General features: G+C 36.6%; 1 protein-coding gene across 6 annotated transcripts in view; it reads right to left on the bottom strand.

Moving 5' to 3' along the window:
• Positions 1–1600: 1600 nt before the first annotated feature.
• TUT7 (terminal uridylyl transferase 7) overlaps positions 1601–18085 on the bottom strand; it is a 35725-nt gene continuing 19240 nt past the window's right edge. For 3 of the 6 annotated variants that reach the window (XM_048080521.2, XM_048080522.2, XM_013195821.3), the window contains exons 13-28: positions 16676–17802; positions 16400–16550; positions 15651–15737; positions 14287–14387; positions 13730–13787; positions 12927–13030; positions 11763–11852; positions 11562–11675; positions 11378–11455; positions 10531–10708; positions 9287–9334; positions 9085–9176; positions 8385–8500; positions 6436–6761; positions 4650–4726; positions 1601–4477 (exon numbers count right to left, since the gene is read on the bottom strand). In XM_048080521.2, the coding sequence (XP_047936478.2) occupies positions 4283–4477; positions 4650–4726; positions 6436–6761; positions 8385–8500; positions 9085–9176; positions 9287–9334; positions 10531–10708; positions 11378–11455; positions 11562–11675; positions 11763–11852; positions 12927–13030; positions 13730–13787; positions 14287–14387; positions 15651–15737; positions 16400–16550; positions 16676–17802 (2942 nt within the window). In that variant the 3' untranslated portion in view covers positions 1601–4282. The remainder of the gene's footprint in view (positions 4478–4649; positions 4727–6435; positions 6762–8384; positions 8501–9084; positions 9177–9286; positions 9335–10530; positions 10709–11377; positions 11456–11561; positions 11676–11762; positions 11853–12926; positions 13031–13729; positions 13788–14286; positions 14388–15650; positions 15738–16399; positions 16551–16675; positions 17803–18085) is intronic. The other 3 variants (XM_048080525.2, XM_048080523.2, XM_048080524.2) reach the window with 3 other exon arrangements.

Raw genomic sequence — 18085 nt, 5'->3', positions numbered from 1 at the left:
TACTCCCAATAAGGCAAGAAGGCTCTTGGATAAAAAGAAAGTTATTGAGAACCTAACTTTTATTTTACTTTGATTTCCAGTCATAGAAGGGTTTGGGTGTGAAGGGGCCTTAAAGACCATCCAGTTCCAACCCCCTGCCATGGGCAGGGACACCTCCCACCAGACCAGGCTGCCCAAAGCCCCATCCAGCCTGGCCTCGAGCACTCCCCGGGATGGGGCATCCACAGCTTCTCTGGGCAGCCTGTGCCAGTGCCTCGCCACCCTCTGCGTGAAGAATTTCTTCCTTACATCTAGTCTAAACCTACTGTCTTTTAGTTTAAAGCCATTACTCCTTGTCCTGTCACTACACCCCCTGATGAAGAGTCCCTCCCCAGATTTCCTGTAGGCCCCCTTTAGGTACTGGAAGGCCGCTGTAAGGTCTCCCGGAGCCTTCTCTTCTCCAGGCTGAACAACCCCAACTCCCTCAGCCTGTCTTCATAGGAGAGGTGCTCCAGCCCTCTGATCATTCTTGTGGCCCTCCTCTGGACTTGCTCTAGCAGGTCCACGTCCTTCTTGTGCTGGAGGTCCCAGAGCTGAACACAGTGCTCCAGGCGGGGTCTCACGAGAGCAGAGTAGGGGGGGAGAATCCCCTTCCCTCACCCTGCTGGCCACGCTGCTTTTGATGCAGTCCAGGATGCAGTTGGCTTTCTGGGCTGCAAGTGCACGTTGAGCTTCTGATTAACCAACACCCCCAGGTCCTTGACTGCAGGGCTGGTCTCAGTCCATTCGCTGCCCAGCCTGTATTTGTGCTTGGGACAGCCCCAGCCCAGATGCAGGACCTTGCACTTGGCCTTGTTGAACTTCATGAGGTTCACACAGGCACACCTCTTAGGCCTGTCCAGGTCCCTCTGGATGGCATCCCTTCCCTCGAGTGTGTTGACTGCAACCCACAGCTCAGTGTCATCAGGAAACTTGCTGAGGGTGCACTCCATCCCACTGTCCATGTCACTGACACGAAGTTAAACTGTGCTGGTCCCAGTACCGACCCCTGAGGAACACCACTCATTCCTGAACTCCACGTGGACACTGAGCAATTGACCACAACTCTGAGTGAGATCACCCAACCAATTCCTTACCCACCAAGTGGTCCATCCACCAAATCCACGTCTCTCCCATTTAGAGACAAGGATGGCATGTGGGGACAATGTCAAATGCTTCACTGAAGTCCAGGTAATTACAAATCCCTTCACTAAATTTTACAACATACAAATCCAGTAGATATGCTCATCATCATCAACAGCCTCATCATCTGTGTTTATTCTCTGTAATGCATCATTGTGTTAGTAAGTTATGACTGTGCTCTTTAACTATAGTTTAGGCAAAGACATTTACTAGTCATTTGTGTAATGCCTGTACTGTGCAGCCCAACTTTAGAGGTTTTATTCTAGGGCTGTGCCATTGGTAAGTATACAGACTTAGTAGTCGTGTAAGGAAGCAGCAGCTTCAAAGTGACAAGACTGGTAATCTACGGAACAGTTTGCAATTGGATGTGAGTTTAGAATCTCACATTTTTTAAGTTTTACTGTTAAACTACAAAATATCACAACGGGAAGAGGGTGAGTATGTATAAATATTATTTATTTCATTTTAAAAATACCTTCTATTTGTGAGATTGTGCCTTAGTCTCTTGAAGGTTTATACAGGTAATTCCCATCAGCAAAAAATGGAGTCTCAACAGAGTACTAAAACCATACAGAAGCCATGTCAGCCTTTCTACTTTTTGGGGTATGAATGAAAAAGTACAGAAAAAACATTTTTTTAGAGGAAAAAATGGCTTAATTTTATATGAAGACAGAAGTTACAGAAAAAAAGAAACTATTGTTTGTTGCTGGCTAAGATTGAAAATTTGTCAAGGAAATTTTTTTTTTTTTTGAAAAGTTGCAATCTAGAAGTTTATAAATAGCCAGTTACAGATGGATGCAAATCAAAATAGGATCTCAGCTTCTTGAAGTCACTTTAGAAATTCTAGCTTTCACCTTTAGTTTAAAATTAGATAGGTAGGGAAAAAAGATTTAAACATGACATTTCAAAAAACAGATTATTCTAACAAGTTAATCATTAATCTTACATTTAAGTAAAGGAATACTGAAAACTACAACCTAAGAAGAAATATAGAAACTTAAGTCTGAATTTCTTTTTTTTTTTTTTAATTTATTTAAAAGTCATAAATAACAGTGGTTTCAACTTTATGACATAACTAATCCTTTCCTGAACGAGATAGAGAGTACATTACCAGCTCTGGAAGGACTTCAAGTAAAGCTCAAGTTGATAATACTACTTAAATTCTTGGCTGGTCCAAGGATTCCATTCACATTTTACGAAAATGGACGTGTTTTCCCCAGTTGCCATATATCATTTCTCTGTTACATAAAGCAGTTATGTCTGTATCCCCAAGGTCATGAAAAAGATTCTTAGCAGCATCAAACAGGACTGACCTGTTTCATAGTCCGTTTTTTTTTTTTTTCTTCTTTTTCCCCTCTTGTACACAAGCACAGCAGCAAATGAATTCCCATAAAATCACAGAAGGAGAAAAAACAAAACAAAAACCTTAATGGCACTGCTTATTTGCAGAGACTTTTACATATGTTTCCTAGTGTCCATGTTTTCAGTTCTGTACATGGGGGAAAAGAAAACACCACGAAAACCTGTTTGCAAACACAGCTGTAGCAGTCTACAAACATTTCATACAATTTTACACAAGGATTCAGTAAACAATCAACATTTATAAATATTTGCTCTTTCAAAAATTAGTTTTTGAAGAAAATACATATTTGGCTTGCACACAATTTTAGTGCATTTTAAAATGGTCAGGCTGAATGACAAAACCTTGGTCCATTTTTAGTACTTGCCCTTATCTATATGATTTACCTAGTAAACAAATACAAAATGTGGTGGCTTTCTGTTAAAATGCTTAAAAACAACCTATTTAAGAGCAGGGGTCCATGGTATGAGACCATATTAAAATCCAGTTTCTTTTACTAGCAATTTGTATTAAATTTAAAGAGATATGGGTATTTTAAGTTGAAGATTGTTTATGCTGCTGTCCTGTGAATCCAGATGCTTTAGCCAAAGTAAGTTTTTAAGTGAATGAAGGGCCTGTATTGCAATTTAACAGTGCTTCATATCCCTCATGATTCTTGTTGGGTCCTCTTCTGTGAGGCTTTTCCCTGAGTCATATATTTATTGGAAAGGCTGCCTGAGATTGGGGGGGAAAAAAAAGCATCACACTTTAAAGGTTTAAAGGTTTCAAATAATATTAAAAAAAAAAAAACAGACATAAAGCAAATGAAACAACCAGACAGGAGGAAAATACCGTTAAGTCAAACTACAAAGAAATCACACACAGATCAACTTTATAACATCAGCTCCTGGAGAACAGTAGGAAATACTAAAATAGAAACAAGGAAGACTTTTTTTTTCCAACTAAACACCTAATGTCAAACTGCTTTGTGCTTTAAATCCCCAAACTTAGATTTGAAAGAGTCTTGCAATTCAAACAGGAAGTACTATCCCCACCCCACAAAAAACTGAGACTCTAATGAGGTACTTAATAGCAGTTTAGTCTTCAGAAGTTTGTGAATACTACTCAAATCCCCCTTCAGGTGCCCCAGAAGAGACTTATATATATTTCCTGGAAAAAGAAAACAAACAAGCTGCTAAATGGTTTGCAGTCGCATTCAAAACTCAAGTTAAAAAAAAAAAAAAAGCAGTTGCTTTTAAAATCTTCATTGTACCAGTTAATAAGTTAAGTGTGTGAAATTACTGTAAGGAAGCTGCAGCAGCAACCATGCATCTAACACAATGCACAAAACATCTCTGATCCAGAGAGAGTACATAAAGGCCTTTATGTCATCATCTGACTGCTACTTGTAAGTGTAATTTTAACTTTCTTGCATTTTGGCAGCTCAGACAAAGGATGTGCTTTCATAGTCTCTCCTAAGTTAGCTGATCATATGGAATTCTAGACGATTACTCTGAGGAAGCCTCACAAGAAAGTGCTCCACATGTCGTCCCTGAAGAGAAACACAGAACCCCATGTATGCCAAAACAGAGGGAGAGAAGAGAAAGATTGATAAAAACACCATATCCTTCTGCAAAATAAATCTATCAGAGTTAAATAAAGAACAAATGGCTGACAGAATTAACATGCCTTATGTGTTCTTCTCCCGAAACACAACTGAGAAAAAATGCACATTTCCAGCTTGAAAAAAAAAAAAAAAAACTGTTTTCACTTCAGAATTATCTAGCAACCTGTCCAGACTACTGCTGCGTTCAGCAAATTGGGCAGAGTTCCCGTTAGGACTGATGGAGAAAGCAAGTTAAAAATGCATGCTTTTACACAGAAGTTCTGAATTGAAATTAAGACATACAAACCTGACTGGGGACTCAAAAATACTTTTCCTTTTTGTTTCTTTTTTTCTTCATGTATAAGCATTCCCTATAAATAACACATATGTATTGATGAACGAACAAAACTGAATTATAACAATAACCCCCCACCCCCAAAGGTTCTCCTCGAAAGCTTAAGTAAAGCTATTTTTAGTTACTTTGCATGGGCTTCAGAATATTAAAGATAAAAAGATCCAGGAAAAGGAACATATAGTGTTTACCTGATTTAATCGACCACCATGTTTGGCAACAGTTGGTAAAGAAGGGGATCCACACAATGCTTCCAGCTTTGATCCTCCTGAAAAGGTCATCATATAACCAAGATTTACTAATTTGAAACTAGTTTCCATTTCAGGTTTCATAACATAAAAAAAAATACATAGATACTTGCATCTACTTTCATAGCACAGAAAACACGTGACATTGCTATTTTCCTCCATTTCATAATATGGAAAGTGGGCACAATGAAATGAGATGCATCTATAGATAAGCATCTAAGTAATCTTCTCCCAGATCTACAGAGAAAGACTGGGATCTTCAGAGAACAAATGAAGACATGGGGTTAAGAGAATTGTCCAAAGTCCCATAGAATGTTTGTAGCACAGCAAGGAACAAAAATCAGATCTTCTGGGTCTGCTCCTTCTTAGTCTTCTACTCAACTACAGAGAACACTTCAGGCACTAAGCAAGCAAAAAACAAAAGCCCAACCTAGATCAATTCTCCTCCTCTTCAAATTCAAATATAGTAATTCACAAAATACCCATCATTCCCATCAGTGACTACAGAACAGTCAGACATACTGACTTTCACCACAGCAAAACTCAACATGATGGCAAATTAAATGGTAGCAAGAAATGCTCAAAGATAAAGAAACTCAAAAGTTAAGTTTAAACTTGACATGCACCTTCAAAACATCAGAAGCTGGATGGCCTTACTTTATAAACATCTTTTTTGTCCACCTAATACTTCTAGTGGTTTATCAAATGAAGAATACTTCCAAATACCCTGAAAGTTCTGGATATATTTGCAACCATTTTCCTCCCACTTCCAGTATTTTGCTAGTACAGTCTTATGCCCTCTTCTGCTAAATACAGCTGATTAAGAAGAGTCTCCTTATCTGAGCTAGAAGGAACATTTTTGCTAATAGAGAAAAGCTGGTTTGAAATTATGTTTATGCAACAGATTCCTGTTTTTTACTTTAAAATGTCAAGGACTGAGCAATCGGTAGAGCATTTTTTCTATAGTATGAATTTAAATGCTCTTAGGTTTACGTAAGGGAAAACTGTAATACTGTGTTCCTTTGGAAGCTAGCTGAAAGTACCATTCATCATCTTAAAAAGTTTCATTTTTATTACAGAGTGATTTTCATTTCAACACAGATGATAAGAAATCTGTCTAATCTGAAGGATGACTTAGATACTGCTTAGCAGTTCACTGTTTTGTTCAAGTCTGTCGGTAAAGATCTCGGTGTGGGGCCCTTTTGTAATTTTTTTTTTTTTTAACTCAAAGTTACAATTTCACTCCAGGAAAAAAGACAGATTAAAGAGGAACATTCTTTATTTTATTTCATTCACAGTATTTTATCTGAGCAATTTCTTTTATTTAGTGACCTTATGGTCACTAAATATTTTGTGTATGGGAAGATGATGGGAAGAGCTATAGGCTACCTTTTACTGATATTTCAGTGCACCAAAATAGAAGCTGTAATTTGAAATGTTAGCAAACTCTTATGTAGAGAGGACAATGAAAGCAATTTCAACACACACTCTACTCTTTCTTCTACTTCCATCTTACCTGCTAAGAGAAACCATGTCACATCTCAGGATACGGCAGAGTTTTGAAACGTGAGGAAGAGAAAACTGACCAAGTGTGACTACATTTTTAAAACCTGAGACAGCATTAATGTGATGTCATTCAAAGCAAAAATCTTTATCCATTAGTCAACACTGCTAAAAATTCCCAAACAATAAGTTGTGCTTAAGCTACTCAGGTTGATCAGCTTCATACCTGCAGCTGCTTTATACTGTGGGCACTCCTTTTTGATATGACCTTCTCTTCCACAGATGAAACAACGTTTTTCTCTTAACTCTCTGTCTTCCAGACGCTTCCACTTCTCTGCTGATTGCCTGGGACTCTTTTCTCTTCCAGTTTCCACTATTCCCCTTGTTGGTTTGCTCTTTGGAGGTGTAAATGGATGCAACTTTCCCTCTTTCACTGAGCTCTCTTTTTCTGTTGTTTTATTCTGGGTTTCTTTGTCCTCTTTGCTTTTTTTCTCTTTGTTTTCTGGGTACCTCTGGTTTTTGCTATCTTCATAATCACGTCGCCGCCTTACTCTGCAAGAGGAAAAGGCTACAGAGTTCATACACCTTATATACATACATGGAGGAAAAAAACCACAAGCATTGCATATGGACAATAAATGTATTTAATGTATTTCCTCAGACGGTCAAATAAGGTTAACTCCTTTGACTCTCCTAACAAACAGTCCTATACTGATATAAAATACATTTAATGATTTAACTTTGCGATTAGATTACAGTACAGGTGAAAAGCTAATAATTATATCTCAAAAACATAAAAATGTCTGTAGGAAGATCTGCGTGCTGCAGCTTTAAAGACAGTGGAAGAAACACCAAGCAAAATGCTAACAGATAAAAATAGGGTATCAATTTCTTACTTGTACAATTTTATCAGAAATCTAGCTTCCTTCCTTCCCAAACTGTCTACATTCACAGTATCTCTAAAAATCTGGGAGAAGATTCTAATGTTCAAAGTGACTTAAAGTGTCGCCTATTAGTGAGGACCCAGGTATCGTTACTGGGTTTATTTAACTTTTTATCTATGACATGGAGAAAGAGCAATCAGTGAAACTTCTGGGTCTGAAGATGACAATAAGCTCATTTGTTCACACAGATGCAGCACTAATGGCAAGCAACTGGAAGAAACTAAAAAAACTGAATGACTCAAAATGATGGCAGACAAGTGTCAACATAGATAAATTGTGAATAATGCATCCTGGTAAAAATACTCTAAATCATGTCCATACAATGTTGAACTTGGAGCTGGCAATTAGAGCTAAGAAAAGACATCTTGGAAAAATTTTAAAGAAATCTCTCAAAAAAAAATAATCAACTAACTGACAAACAGTACTGGCCAAAAAGGTTAATGTTTATCATCAGATGAAACACTAAGAACAAGGGAAAGGGGACTTTTTTTTTTCTTTTTTTTTTTTAAACTACGTAAAACCATGGTGTACCAATATCTGAGTACTGCATGTTGATCTGGTCTCAATCCTTTAAGAAGGAAGTAGTGGAGTTAGAGAAGGCACAGAGAAAGGCAGCTAAAATGAACGGAGCAACTGTCTAAAGAGGAAATATTAAAAAAGGCCATGGCGCAAACTTGGAAAGAAGCTAGAAGGAAAGAAGCACAATCATGGCTTACAAACCCATGAAGGCAGTATCATTACTGAATAAACCCTACAATGCTATGCCTATGAAATGTTCATGAAACTAAAATGAGTTTGGTTTAAAAGAGGTAAAAGAAGGTAGTACTAGTTTACACAGCATTTAGCATACTTCTGGAACTAGTTAGCAACGAAGGTAAACAGGAGAATCAGGTTCAGAAAAAACACTTAAAAAGATAAAATTGTAAATAACTCCAGTCCACAAATGAGGACTACCAGAGCAGGTGCATGCTGTATCATCTCCTATTCAGCAACTGGAGATGATGGTGGAATATAAGAGAAGAGATTCCAGAAGACAGCCAACTAGAGTGCCTTCTGTAAACAGCACGTCCTATTTGAAGTGTCTGGACAGAGGACTCAGAGATGCATTGACTTTTGCTCTAATGCTGTATAGAATATATCAGCATGTGTGCAGCTTTAGCATTCCTATTCTAATCTTCCTTCTAAACAAACCTAAGGAAATGTTGCACACAGATCCCAGAACTACACTCACTTTCTTCTCAAGGGACAATCTTTCATGAAGTGGCCAATTTTACCACAAATTCTGCAGCATCTGTCATTTGGTGCCAATTCTCCTTCTGTGAGTACTTCTGGATCAAAGAAGTACTCCTGAAAAAAAAAAAAATAAAAAAAGATGCATTTAAATTGCAAATCCATACACTTGGCGATCAAAACAGATAAGCAAATGTTGAACTACAGTAGGAGTTATGGAAAAGTATAAACCTTTTGTGTGCAGCTGAACTCCTGAAAAACCTGGTGAGATTAACTGTCCACTGCTGCCTCTTCTTCACAGGCAGCCTGCCAACTACCAAGTCTGCAAGTTCTTTTTAAAAACGCAGTCTTAAAGAAAGGTAAGCTGTTTTTGACAGAGACTAAAATGTTGAAAAATCTGCACAATGAATATCTGTTTATTAGTATTCTGCATGCATCCACATTTTATACAACATGAAAGCAGTATATAATAATGCTTTTTAATGCATTATTATGCTTAATGATTTATTATATTTATAATAAATAATATTTATTAATATTATTATTAATGTTTTATTATTATCATCTATTATAATGCTTAATGATTTATTAGAGAACTGTAGACATTTAGAAGAGAAAATAAGGAGACTGTAACCATGTTCCCACAAGCGATAATTTATACATCCAAGAGCATGTACATACTTCTCTTAGAAGCAGCTTACCATTTTTGATGGATATTCTTTAGGAAATATTTTTACAGGAGTACCAAATACCCTTCTGCCATTAATAAAAGCCTTCATTATAAAATTTGTCACTAGGGAAACAAAAAAGAGAAAATATTGTGAAAACACCAAGCAAGCCAGTAAAATAAGATTTAAGACAAGATCGTCACTTTGTACACAAACTTGTCAACAGGAAACTCACTTTTTCTTGATAATCCAGCTCCAAGATTGTGGTTCAAATCAAAGGGATCTGTATAGAGAGTATTATAGACATTATTGAAGTCCAGGGCAAGATCAGCAATATATGTATACACACATGGATAAGCCAAGGCAGCTATTTCCCAATAAAAAGAATTTTTTTTCCCAATGAAAAGAAAAAGTTCATGGACACAGGATCACAGCAGTCCATCTCTAAAGTGACTTAAGTATCCTGGAGTGCATTAAGCACAGTACAGCTAGACAGTCAAGGAAAGTGATTATCCTGCTCTGCTCTGCACTGGTGCAGCCTCACCTTAAGTAACGCACCCAGTTTTGGGTGCACAATACAAGAGGGCATAAAACTATTAGAGAGTGTTCGAAGGAGGGCAACAAAGATGGTGAAGGACCTAGAGGAAATGACATATGAGGAGCAGCCGAGGTGCCTTGGTTTGTTCAGCCCAGAGCAGAGCAGGCTGAGGGGAGGCCTCATGGCAGCCTGCAGCTCCCTCACGAGGGGAGCGGAGGGGCAGGCGCTGAGCTCTGCTCTCTGGGGACAGCGACAGGACCCGAGGGGACGGCATGGAGCTGGGACAGGGGAGGGTCAGGCTGGGGGTTAGGGAAAGGTTCTGCACCCAGAGGGTGGTCGGGTACTGGGACAGGCTCCCCAGTACAGTAGTCATGGCACCAAGCCTGCCAAAGTTCAAGAAGCATTTGGATACTGTCAGACGTATGGTTTGACTTTGGGGTGGTCGTGTGTGGAGCCATGAATTTGACTTGATCCTTGTGGGTTTCTTCCAACTTGGGATATTCTACAATACTATGAAAGAGTAAGTTGTATGTGGGGGTAAGACAGAAGTTCTTATCATGAAAGTCATATAGGCCAGAAAATGGCTTAGGGAACACTTCTGAAATGTATCACTTTATTTTCTTGATCGAGACCTTGGTATTAGCAGTGTAATACATAAACAGCATTAAATCAGTTATTCAAATATGGACTCTGCAAAAATTAGTGTTAGTGAGAAAATCTCCAGGCATGAAGTCTGCTTTGTAGCTTCTTTGCAGATAGAAAAAAAGAAAAACTTTTAGCAATACTGAAACTCAATGGGAATTTTTATACAAAGACTTTAAAACATGAAGAAACAGCAACTTGCAATCTAGTAACAGAAAAATAAGCAAGCCATGTGGAAAGATCATTTTTTTCATGTGGACATGAAAGCAATTCCACATGTGTACATTATGTGCTTTTACCTTCAATTACAATGTATTTGGAGGTCCACTGCTTCTTGAAAGTTGTAAGCAGATTCTTTCTCCTAATGCAGATGACATGCTCTTTAAAATCAAATTCTTCGGTGTAAAAACGGAGAAGTCCCAGCCAAAGCTGCCCAACAGATTCAGTGTTTTTGCCAAAGTCAGGCCAAACGTCTGGCTGAAAACGACAGGAATATTTTCAATACTTACATTAGGCAGAATAACATTGTAAATTGGAAACTCCAACAATGCAAGCTTTGTTCTATAAAGAAACATGATTCAGTTACTCCAGAATACTTCCCTTCCCTTCACAGTTGGTATTAATAGACAAATATTGATTTTAAAGTGGTGTGTTTTTTAAACATTAACAATTAAAGTGTAGAATTAATAATATTTCTAACATTAGATTTTGCCTGTTTTCCAAAAGAAGTATTAATTCACTTTAAGTGCTCACTTAATACAAAACTATTCAACAGATTTAACGAACTATTGCCAAATATGTAGCTTATACTTGAAGGAATTCTCTACCCAGTAATACAGCACATCCAGCAACTAATCATGATTAACACCTTAAAGTAATTTCTTTTAAATCTATTTTTTCAGAATATGCAGGGTTTTTTTTTTTTTTGGTGTTTTTGCTGTTGTTGTATAGATGCTTGCATTACTGAGTTGAATACAATTGACCACATTCCTAAAGCTTCACGTTGGGATTTTCAAAGGAATAGCTACTCCAGTTACATTTCTTTATTCAACCACCATATTTGAGGATGTTTCTTAAACTGAATTCTTTTTCATGTGCAGAGCTACAGGTAGCACCATTTCAAATTCACCTTTCTGATTTACTCACCAACTCTTCTATCTTATCAAAGAAATAAACGTTCCAACCATCAACTAAAATTTCAGGCTTTTTTGGTTCTTTGTAGATCTGAAAAGATAGTATTAAACTCATTAGAAGAGCCCTTAAGATTCAGCACTGACATTCTTCTGGTCAATACTGTGTACAGATACTCATTTCTTTTGATACACTATACCTCTTGAAGAACAGGGATGACTGGTGGATTTCTCTGTTGAAGAAAATAAAGCACCATAAGAGTATACGCATAAGAAGAAAGGCTACCTCGAGATGCATCTCCTATGTCACACATCTAGAAAAAGAAACAAATTACATCTTTTGTGATTGTTATCTCTTGCTGCAGGCATTACTGCTTCTAGAATGTCAGAAACAAACTCACCTTTGTGAAGACTTTCATTGTGTAACACAAAAATTTTACTCTAGGATCAATGGCTGAATATGATGACAGGAGTCTCGTATTATGTAAGGCCTATGAAAATAATAAAGTCATGTACAAAATACAGAAGCTCTGAAGAAATGAGGGAATAAGCTGAGAACACAAAATTTTTTTAAGTCAAGAGAGTAAAAGTCAATGAACGATTCAGAGCACTGCAGACTGAGTTCACATGTGTATATGCATACTTCTTCCATTCTAATTTATTTAAAAATAATCAGTTTGTCCACAAAAAGTCTACAGAGTAGCGTGTTCAACAAACACAGATGAAGCCCTGTGTAGTAAAGTGTGTATTGAGAAAGGAAGCATACGACAATGAGGTTATCACCTGATCTGTTAAAAAGCTGACAAACCACCTTCATCTGCTCTGAAGTGGTATAAAGCAGCATTCACAGAACAGTATTACAGAAAGGGAAGAATTCATCTACTACTCCATTTTCCAACTATTTGGTAAAAAGTACGATCATGAACTAAAAGATTTCATTTCAGACTGTGAGAGCGATCAACTGACCCATCTGGACGTGTAACTTCAAAAACAGACTTGCAGACTTACTTATGGGTTGAAGTATCCTCCTCAAGACTCCCCTTGGGCTCAAACAGAAGCTTCATAAAGTTTAATGTTTCACTCTAAAACTTACTTTCCTTTGATGCTGCAAGGAACTGGCTACTGAAGTACAGAGATATTGAAATAAACAAGACTTGTTTAAAATATTCAGCCAAGGTCTTTTTTTCTGAAGCTGGATTCTAAATCACTGTCCCAGGTCTTAAAGGTTAGGCAAGAGCTGCGATGGGAAGTGAGGGATGGGGAAGCTGAAGTTGTATTAATTTGTCTTTCTGATTTACGGAAAGAATTAAACACCTAAAACTCTACTGCTTATTCTTACTGAGTAACTAATATATTGTCTTATAGATGTCACAATTCTAAAGTCTCAGTTGTGCAATTGACTGCACTCAGTTAAAACAAAACAAAACAAAAAAAATCCCTTGGCTTATCAATCTAAAACAGAAATAGGTAACTGGAAACAGTTGACTATTGAACCTCAACAAAGCTATCATTCTATTGTCAAGAAGCAGCCCCACATTTTTCTGTTAAAAAGCAGATCACCTTACCAGAGTGTTATATAAACTGATGTCTACTTCAAGACCACTTCTGACATGGAAAAATTTGACAATTGGGACTTTAGCTGTTGTTATAGGCAAGACATTTCTGAGACCTAGGAAGAAATGTTTAATTACTACATGGCTGCAATACAGTCATAACAGTATGGAATGCTTTACAACTAAGCCCAGCTATAGTAAGAATGCTACAAAATCAAATCTTACTTGATACCAAAATTTGTATTACTTACATTTTAACAATGACTTTAGGCATTTGTTAAACACTATGAATATACTATATACATTATATCCAAATACACATATGCCCCCCAATAAAACAAAGATCAGTCTAAATGTAACAAAAATAAACTTAAGAGATCAGAGTTACAGTTTACTCCACTTATATTAAAGTCGTTTAAGATAAATCAAAACAAGCAAAACAAAATAGTATTTTCTTGTAGATTGAGCAGAATATCTTGTGTAAGCTTGTATTAGACTACCTTTTACCATTACCTTGTTAGGCACTGAACATACAACATAACTGCTAGCTTGAAGTCTCAAACTTAAGGTTTGTTCTTATGCATTTAAGTTATGAATCTAATATCTGTCCAATTCAGATGCAGTTTTAAAACACTGTAACCTTAAAACCTGCATGTGCAAATAAATCCAAATAGCTACAATATATACTCTTACTCTAATATTAACTTCATCAGTACAGTTTTATACTAACGATTTTCCATCTACAGTGCTGCAGAACTTTATCACATCAATTGAAGTCACAAACAGAACCGCTTATTTTAATATTCAAGAGTTACCTGACTGTTTCTTGAGAACTTTTGCTAAATCTTCAATGATTCTGATGCAATCAAGTCCCTAAGACATTAAAAAAAGAAAAAGTCAAAACTGAAATATCTGCTACAAGTATTTCAGACGAGCCTTTTATTTAAGCTTAAAGCTGCTTAAGATAAAGTTGCTTAAGTTTAAATGAGCTTAAACGATAATTGAGTTCCGTATCTCAACACTAGACAGTAACCCAACACAGGCTTTTTTAAAGTTTTTGTTAGGCATGAAAGGAGATTTATGTCCTTTTCCATTGTCTTCCATTTCTAGTTGTTCATGCTACAAAGCGTGTTATTTGCACAGCAAAGTTTTGCTAGTGCATAATTCAGAAGAAAACTGACTACCAAGAGAAGTTCTTGAACTCATGCCTAGACCAATACCAAAAAAATGAATCATCTACTTTTGTGCCACCTACTAGTGTTCTATTCTAATCTGAAAAACTTTCACAAAACCATAAATTTGCTACAATATATGTACAATATAAACAAAGTTGTGCATTTATTAGAAAAACAGCAAAATCTTGTCAAGCTACCTCAGCTGTTTCCAGCCCATCCATTGTCATACAGATATCAAGGTCACTTTGTTTGAAGCCAAAGCCATTTTTTGAGGAACCAAACAAATTCAGCTTTGTTCCTGTAAAAGATATGATGGATTATAATCACGTTGACACAGAATCTCAAACTATATATAGCCTTCAAACCACTGTATGCTTTTTAATATGTTTTAATACACTGTTTTTCTATGGCACTTCAAAATTTATTTCCTATCAACCTGGAAAAAAATATCAATTTTTATTGGTTCAAAAGAGAAGTCTGACAGATTCAGAAACAAATTAGGTGGTCCTGGAGCTATATGATCAGCATGCAGGCATAGGCTGAAATCTTACTAAAATATGCAAGATTGCTCTCTGTAAGAAAACTTCATAATAAGGGACCCGTCTGTCAACATATTAGGCTCCAGCAAAAAAAAAAAAAAAAAAAAATTCTGTGAATTTTTAAAGACTATGAACTGAATTCCAAGGTGCTAAATAAAAAAATCCAGAAACAAAATAATAGTTTCAAGCAAATATGGTCTGAAGACAGGTCAGAATTTTAAAATATTTCAAAATCAATAACTTTTGGTAGGGACAATATGGATCAGACTCTCTTGGCCCTGTACATAATTTTTAAATATATTTATACACACTCACAGACTAATATATATATATGTATGTAAGTGCATATAGATAGATAGATATACGCAGTGTTTGAGGTATTACCATCTTTTCCATGTCTTAGTAATCAAAATATAAAAAAATATAAAATCAAAGAGAAGTGCTGAAACAAACGGAAACACGTTCATAAACTAAAATATTGTTTTTTAGCCTTGGAATTAGGAATCCTAAGAGGGTTCTTAAAGACTATAAAAAGCTTATTGTTGTTGTATAAATAAGAAGCCTAGTTAATGAATGCAGCTAAACCACCTATCATAAAACTGTTCTACTATTACTTTGATTTTCTCCTTAGCTTGTCATTGTTCGTTGCTACTGTTGTATTTATGACTCAGTCCAAGAAGGCTTAAAACAAAACCTGTGTGGTCTTGTTTTTCTTTAATAAAAAATAAACAAGAACTGACATAGTTTGAGCCTGTCTTGTTTGTTCAAAGAAATAAAATTCGTGTTAACAGGAAGGGAGTCCAGGGCATGATAGACAACACTGAGATATTAAGCTGCACTAGTTAATGGCTATTTTAATGAAAAATAACAGAAATTAATGTAATGACATATAGTAGTGCTAAGCAGCAATACAGATGTTCAATACTAAAATGTTTATTATGATGGTATGATAGGTTTTCTTGGAAAACACTCAATTATGAACTTACCAAAGTATGAATATAAAGCTTGAACTACCTAATTACCTGGGAATTCCAGTCTAATGAAGTTTTCCAAGTTTTGTCGTATATATTCCCGAGCCTGATCCTCTACAGTATTTGGTGCAAAATCCTCTTAAAAATAAACAAACAAAAAACAGTTAAGGTAAACTGATCTGTAGAAAGTGTCAATGGCAAAGAATCAAATGAAAAAGTGAGGGGCACACAGCAGGGAGGAGAGAAGAGCAAGAGAAGATTCAAGTGTGAAGGAAAAAGCGAGGATGAAGAAGAAGAGAAATACCTGTTCAAAGAAAAACATTAATTAGACAAATAATGCATTTTGTCAGGTCAGAAATGGTGAGAGAGAAAGGAGGAAAGTTGGGTCACTCTGAAAAGAATAGAAGTGGAGAAGTGTTATAAAACAGTATACTTCTAGACCATTGAAGAAGACCACTGAAGACTTCTAGAACATTGAAGTCTTTGCTTGCTAAGAACCATTACTTGAATGGTTTATTTGGAAGCATCAGTCAAAAGATTCCACCCCAAACTAAACTCTTAGATTTATATTAAGATGCCTGAGTAATTAGACAGTGTGTGGAAGTATTTTGTATTTCTCCAGATACACACTCTAGATACAGTCCTATTGTAGCCTTACAAATCTTACGAAGTATATCCGTAAGAGTTGGATGCAGTGTGGCAAATAAACTGGTCTCCATAATAACAACATTAGCCTGTGGTTATTACATTGGTTTTTACAATTCTTTTCTTCCCCACAATATGCAAAGGAAAAAACTTACGATAACATTGGACACAAACTTGATCTAGAATAACTGAAAATTTGGGTGTCAGCGGTGGCAGTGGGTCTAGCTCAATTTTCTTGAAGTCTTCTGGACAATCCCTCTTTAAGTGACCTTCCCGTTTGCACAAGCTACACACTACTGTAGGAGACTGCATGAACAGAAAGCAAGATTGGTTTTAAAAAGTATAACCCTTCAATGAATTCGAGTAGTACTTTCATATATCTGATAATAGAACACTAGCAATATGCTTATGTTCTGTTAAAGCTTGCTTACCTTGCCCTTTGTAAAAGCTGTTTTACTAAATTTATAAAAGAGTTCAGATTCTAAACACTGTTCTATTGCTGTGTTCTCTTCAAAAAGACTTCCCTTTTCAGTAAGATCCTCTTGACTCAAATTGATTCTCAGAGATCCGTCCACATTTTCTTTGAAATGTTTGTCTTCATATTTATTGGTGATGGACAAATCATCATCTTCCTCTGACAGTGCATCCTCATCTCCAGATCCATGGAATGTGTTATCTAGTTCACCTTCAGCTCTCATGATGCCACCACACACTGCTTGGCTTAGAAGACTTGATTCTTCCTCCTCTTCCTCCTCATCATCAGTGTTAATCATCTCAGATAACTGACTTTGTGTTGAACACATGAATTTTTGTGGGGATTCATCCAGTTCATCAGTACCTTCAGTGCTCTCCTCATCAACATCAATCTTGTCATCAATTATACCACTGCACTCTAAGCCGAACTCATCACTCTCTGTAAGTGCTGTGTTTTGAAAACCTTCCAAGTCTGAATTACAGCATGGCTCTATATCATGCTCAATCACTGTAACAGGAAGATCTCCACTATCGCTGTCTTCATCTATTCCCTGCTCAGTAGTCAAGATATTCCATCTTCTTCCTTGTTCTTCTTCCTCCTCCTCTTCTTCATTTCCACTCTCTGTCTCCTCACAACTTGGTTTAAACCCCTCATTATCTCCAGAAATAACTTCCTCAACTATGCAGTCTGAATCTTCATGGGCAATTCCCAAATGACTTATATCATCAGCTAATTCTTCTTCTGTCAAGCTTTCTGAGCCATCACACACCTTTGAAGAATCAGTTCTATGCGCCTGGGGAATATCTGTGGTTTCAATTACATAATCTTCCACTACTGCTGTGTTCATTCTATCATCCAAGGTTTGCAAGTCAGAATTTTCGTGCTTTATGGCATCATTTCCATGGTCCAGATTTTGGGATTTCTCCTCATTGGCATTTGGAGAGGACTTTTTGCTCAATTTTACATCCTTCTTGTGAGGCAAGGCAAAATACTTGTAAGTTGCTCTCAGGCAGTGAAGAATATACTCATACATTAGCTGGCTGTTCAAAGTTCTTGCTACATTCCTCTTGACTGAGTATGGGTCTAGCAGAAAGAAACAGTGAACCAGCAGTGTAGAATTTAACCTATTTTTTTTTAAATTATAACTTATATCCTTAAAAAATTAACCCTACTACTGTTAATTACTTTAAAAATTTGTATAAGCACATAAAGTCTGTGAATTGTGCTGAAGACTCCCTCTCCCCATTATCCCCCTCTCCTTTTTTTTAAAATCCACTTACACTACTTTTGGTAATACTAAAAAATAGCCAAATGAAATACTAAACCGATTATACCAAAACATGTTGTACTGTATTATTGGGAATCA

Source organism: Anser cygnoides, chromosome Z (assembly GCF_040182565.1).
Source record: "Anser cygnoides isolate HZ-2024a breed goose chromosome Z, Taihu_goose_T2T_genome, whole genome shotgun sequence".
In the NCBI taxonomy this organism is placed as follows: domain Eukaryota; kingdom Metazoa; phylum Chordata; class Aves; order Anseriformes; family Anatidae; genus Anser; species Anser cygnoides.
The sequence above is the reverse complement of the archived record's forward strand: the minus strand, read 5'-3'. Positions and strand labels throughout refer to the sequence as shown.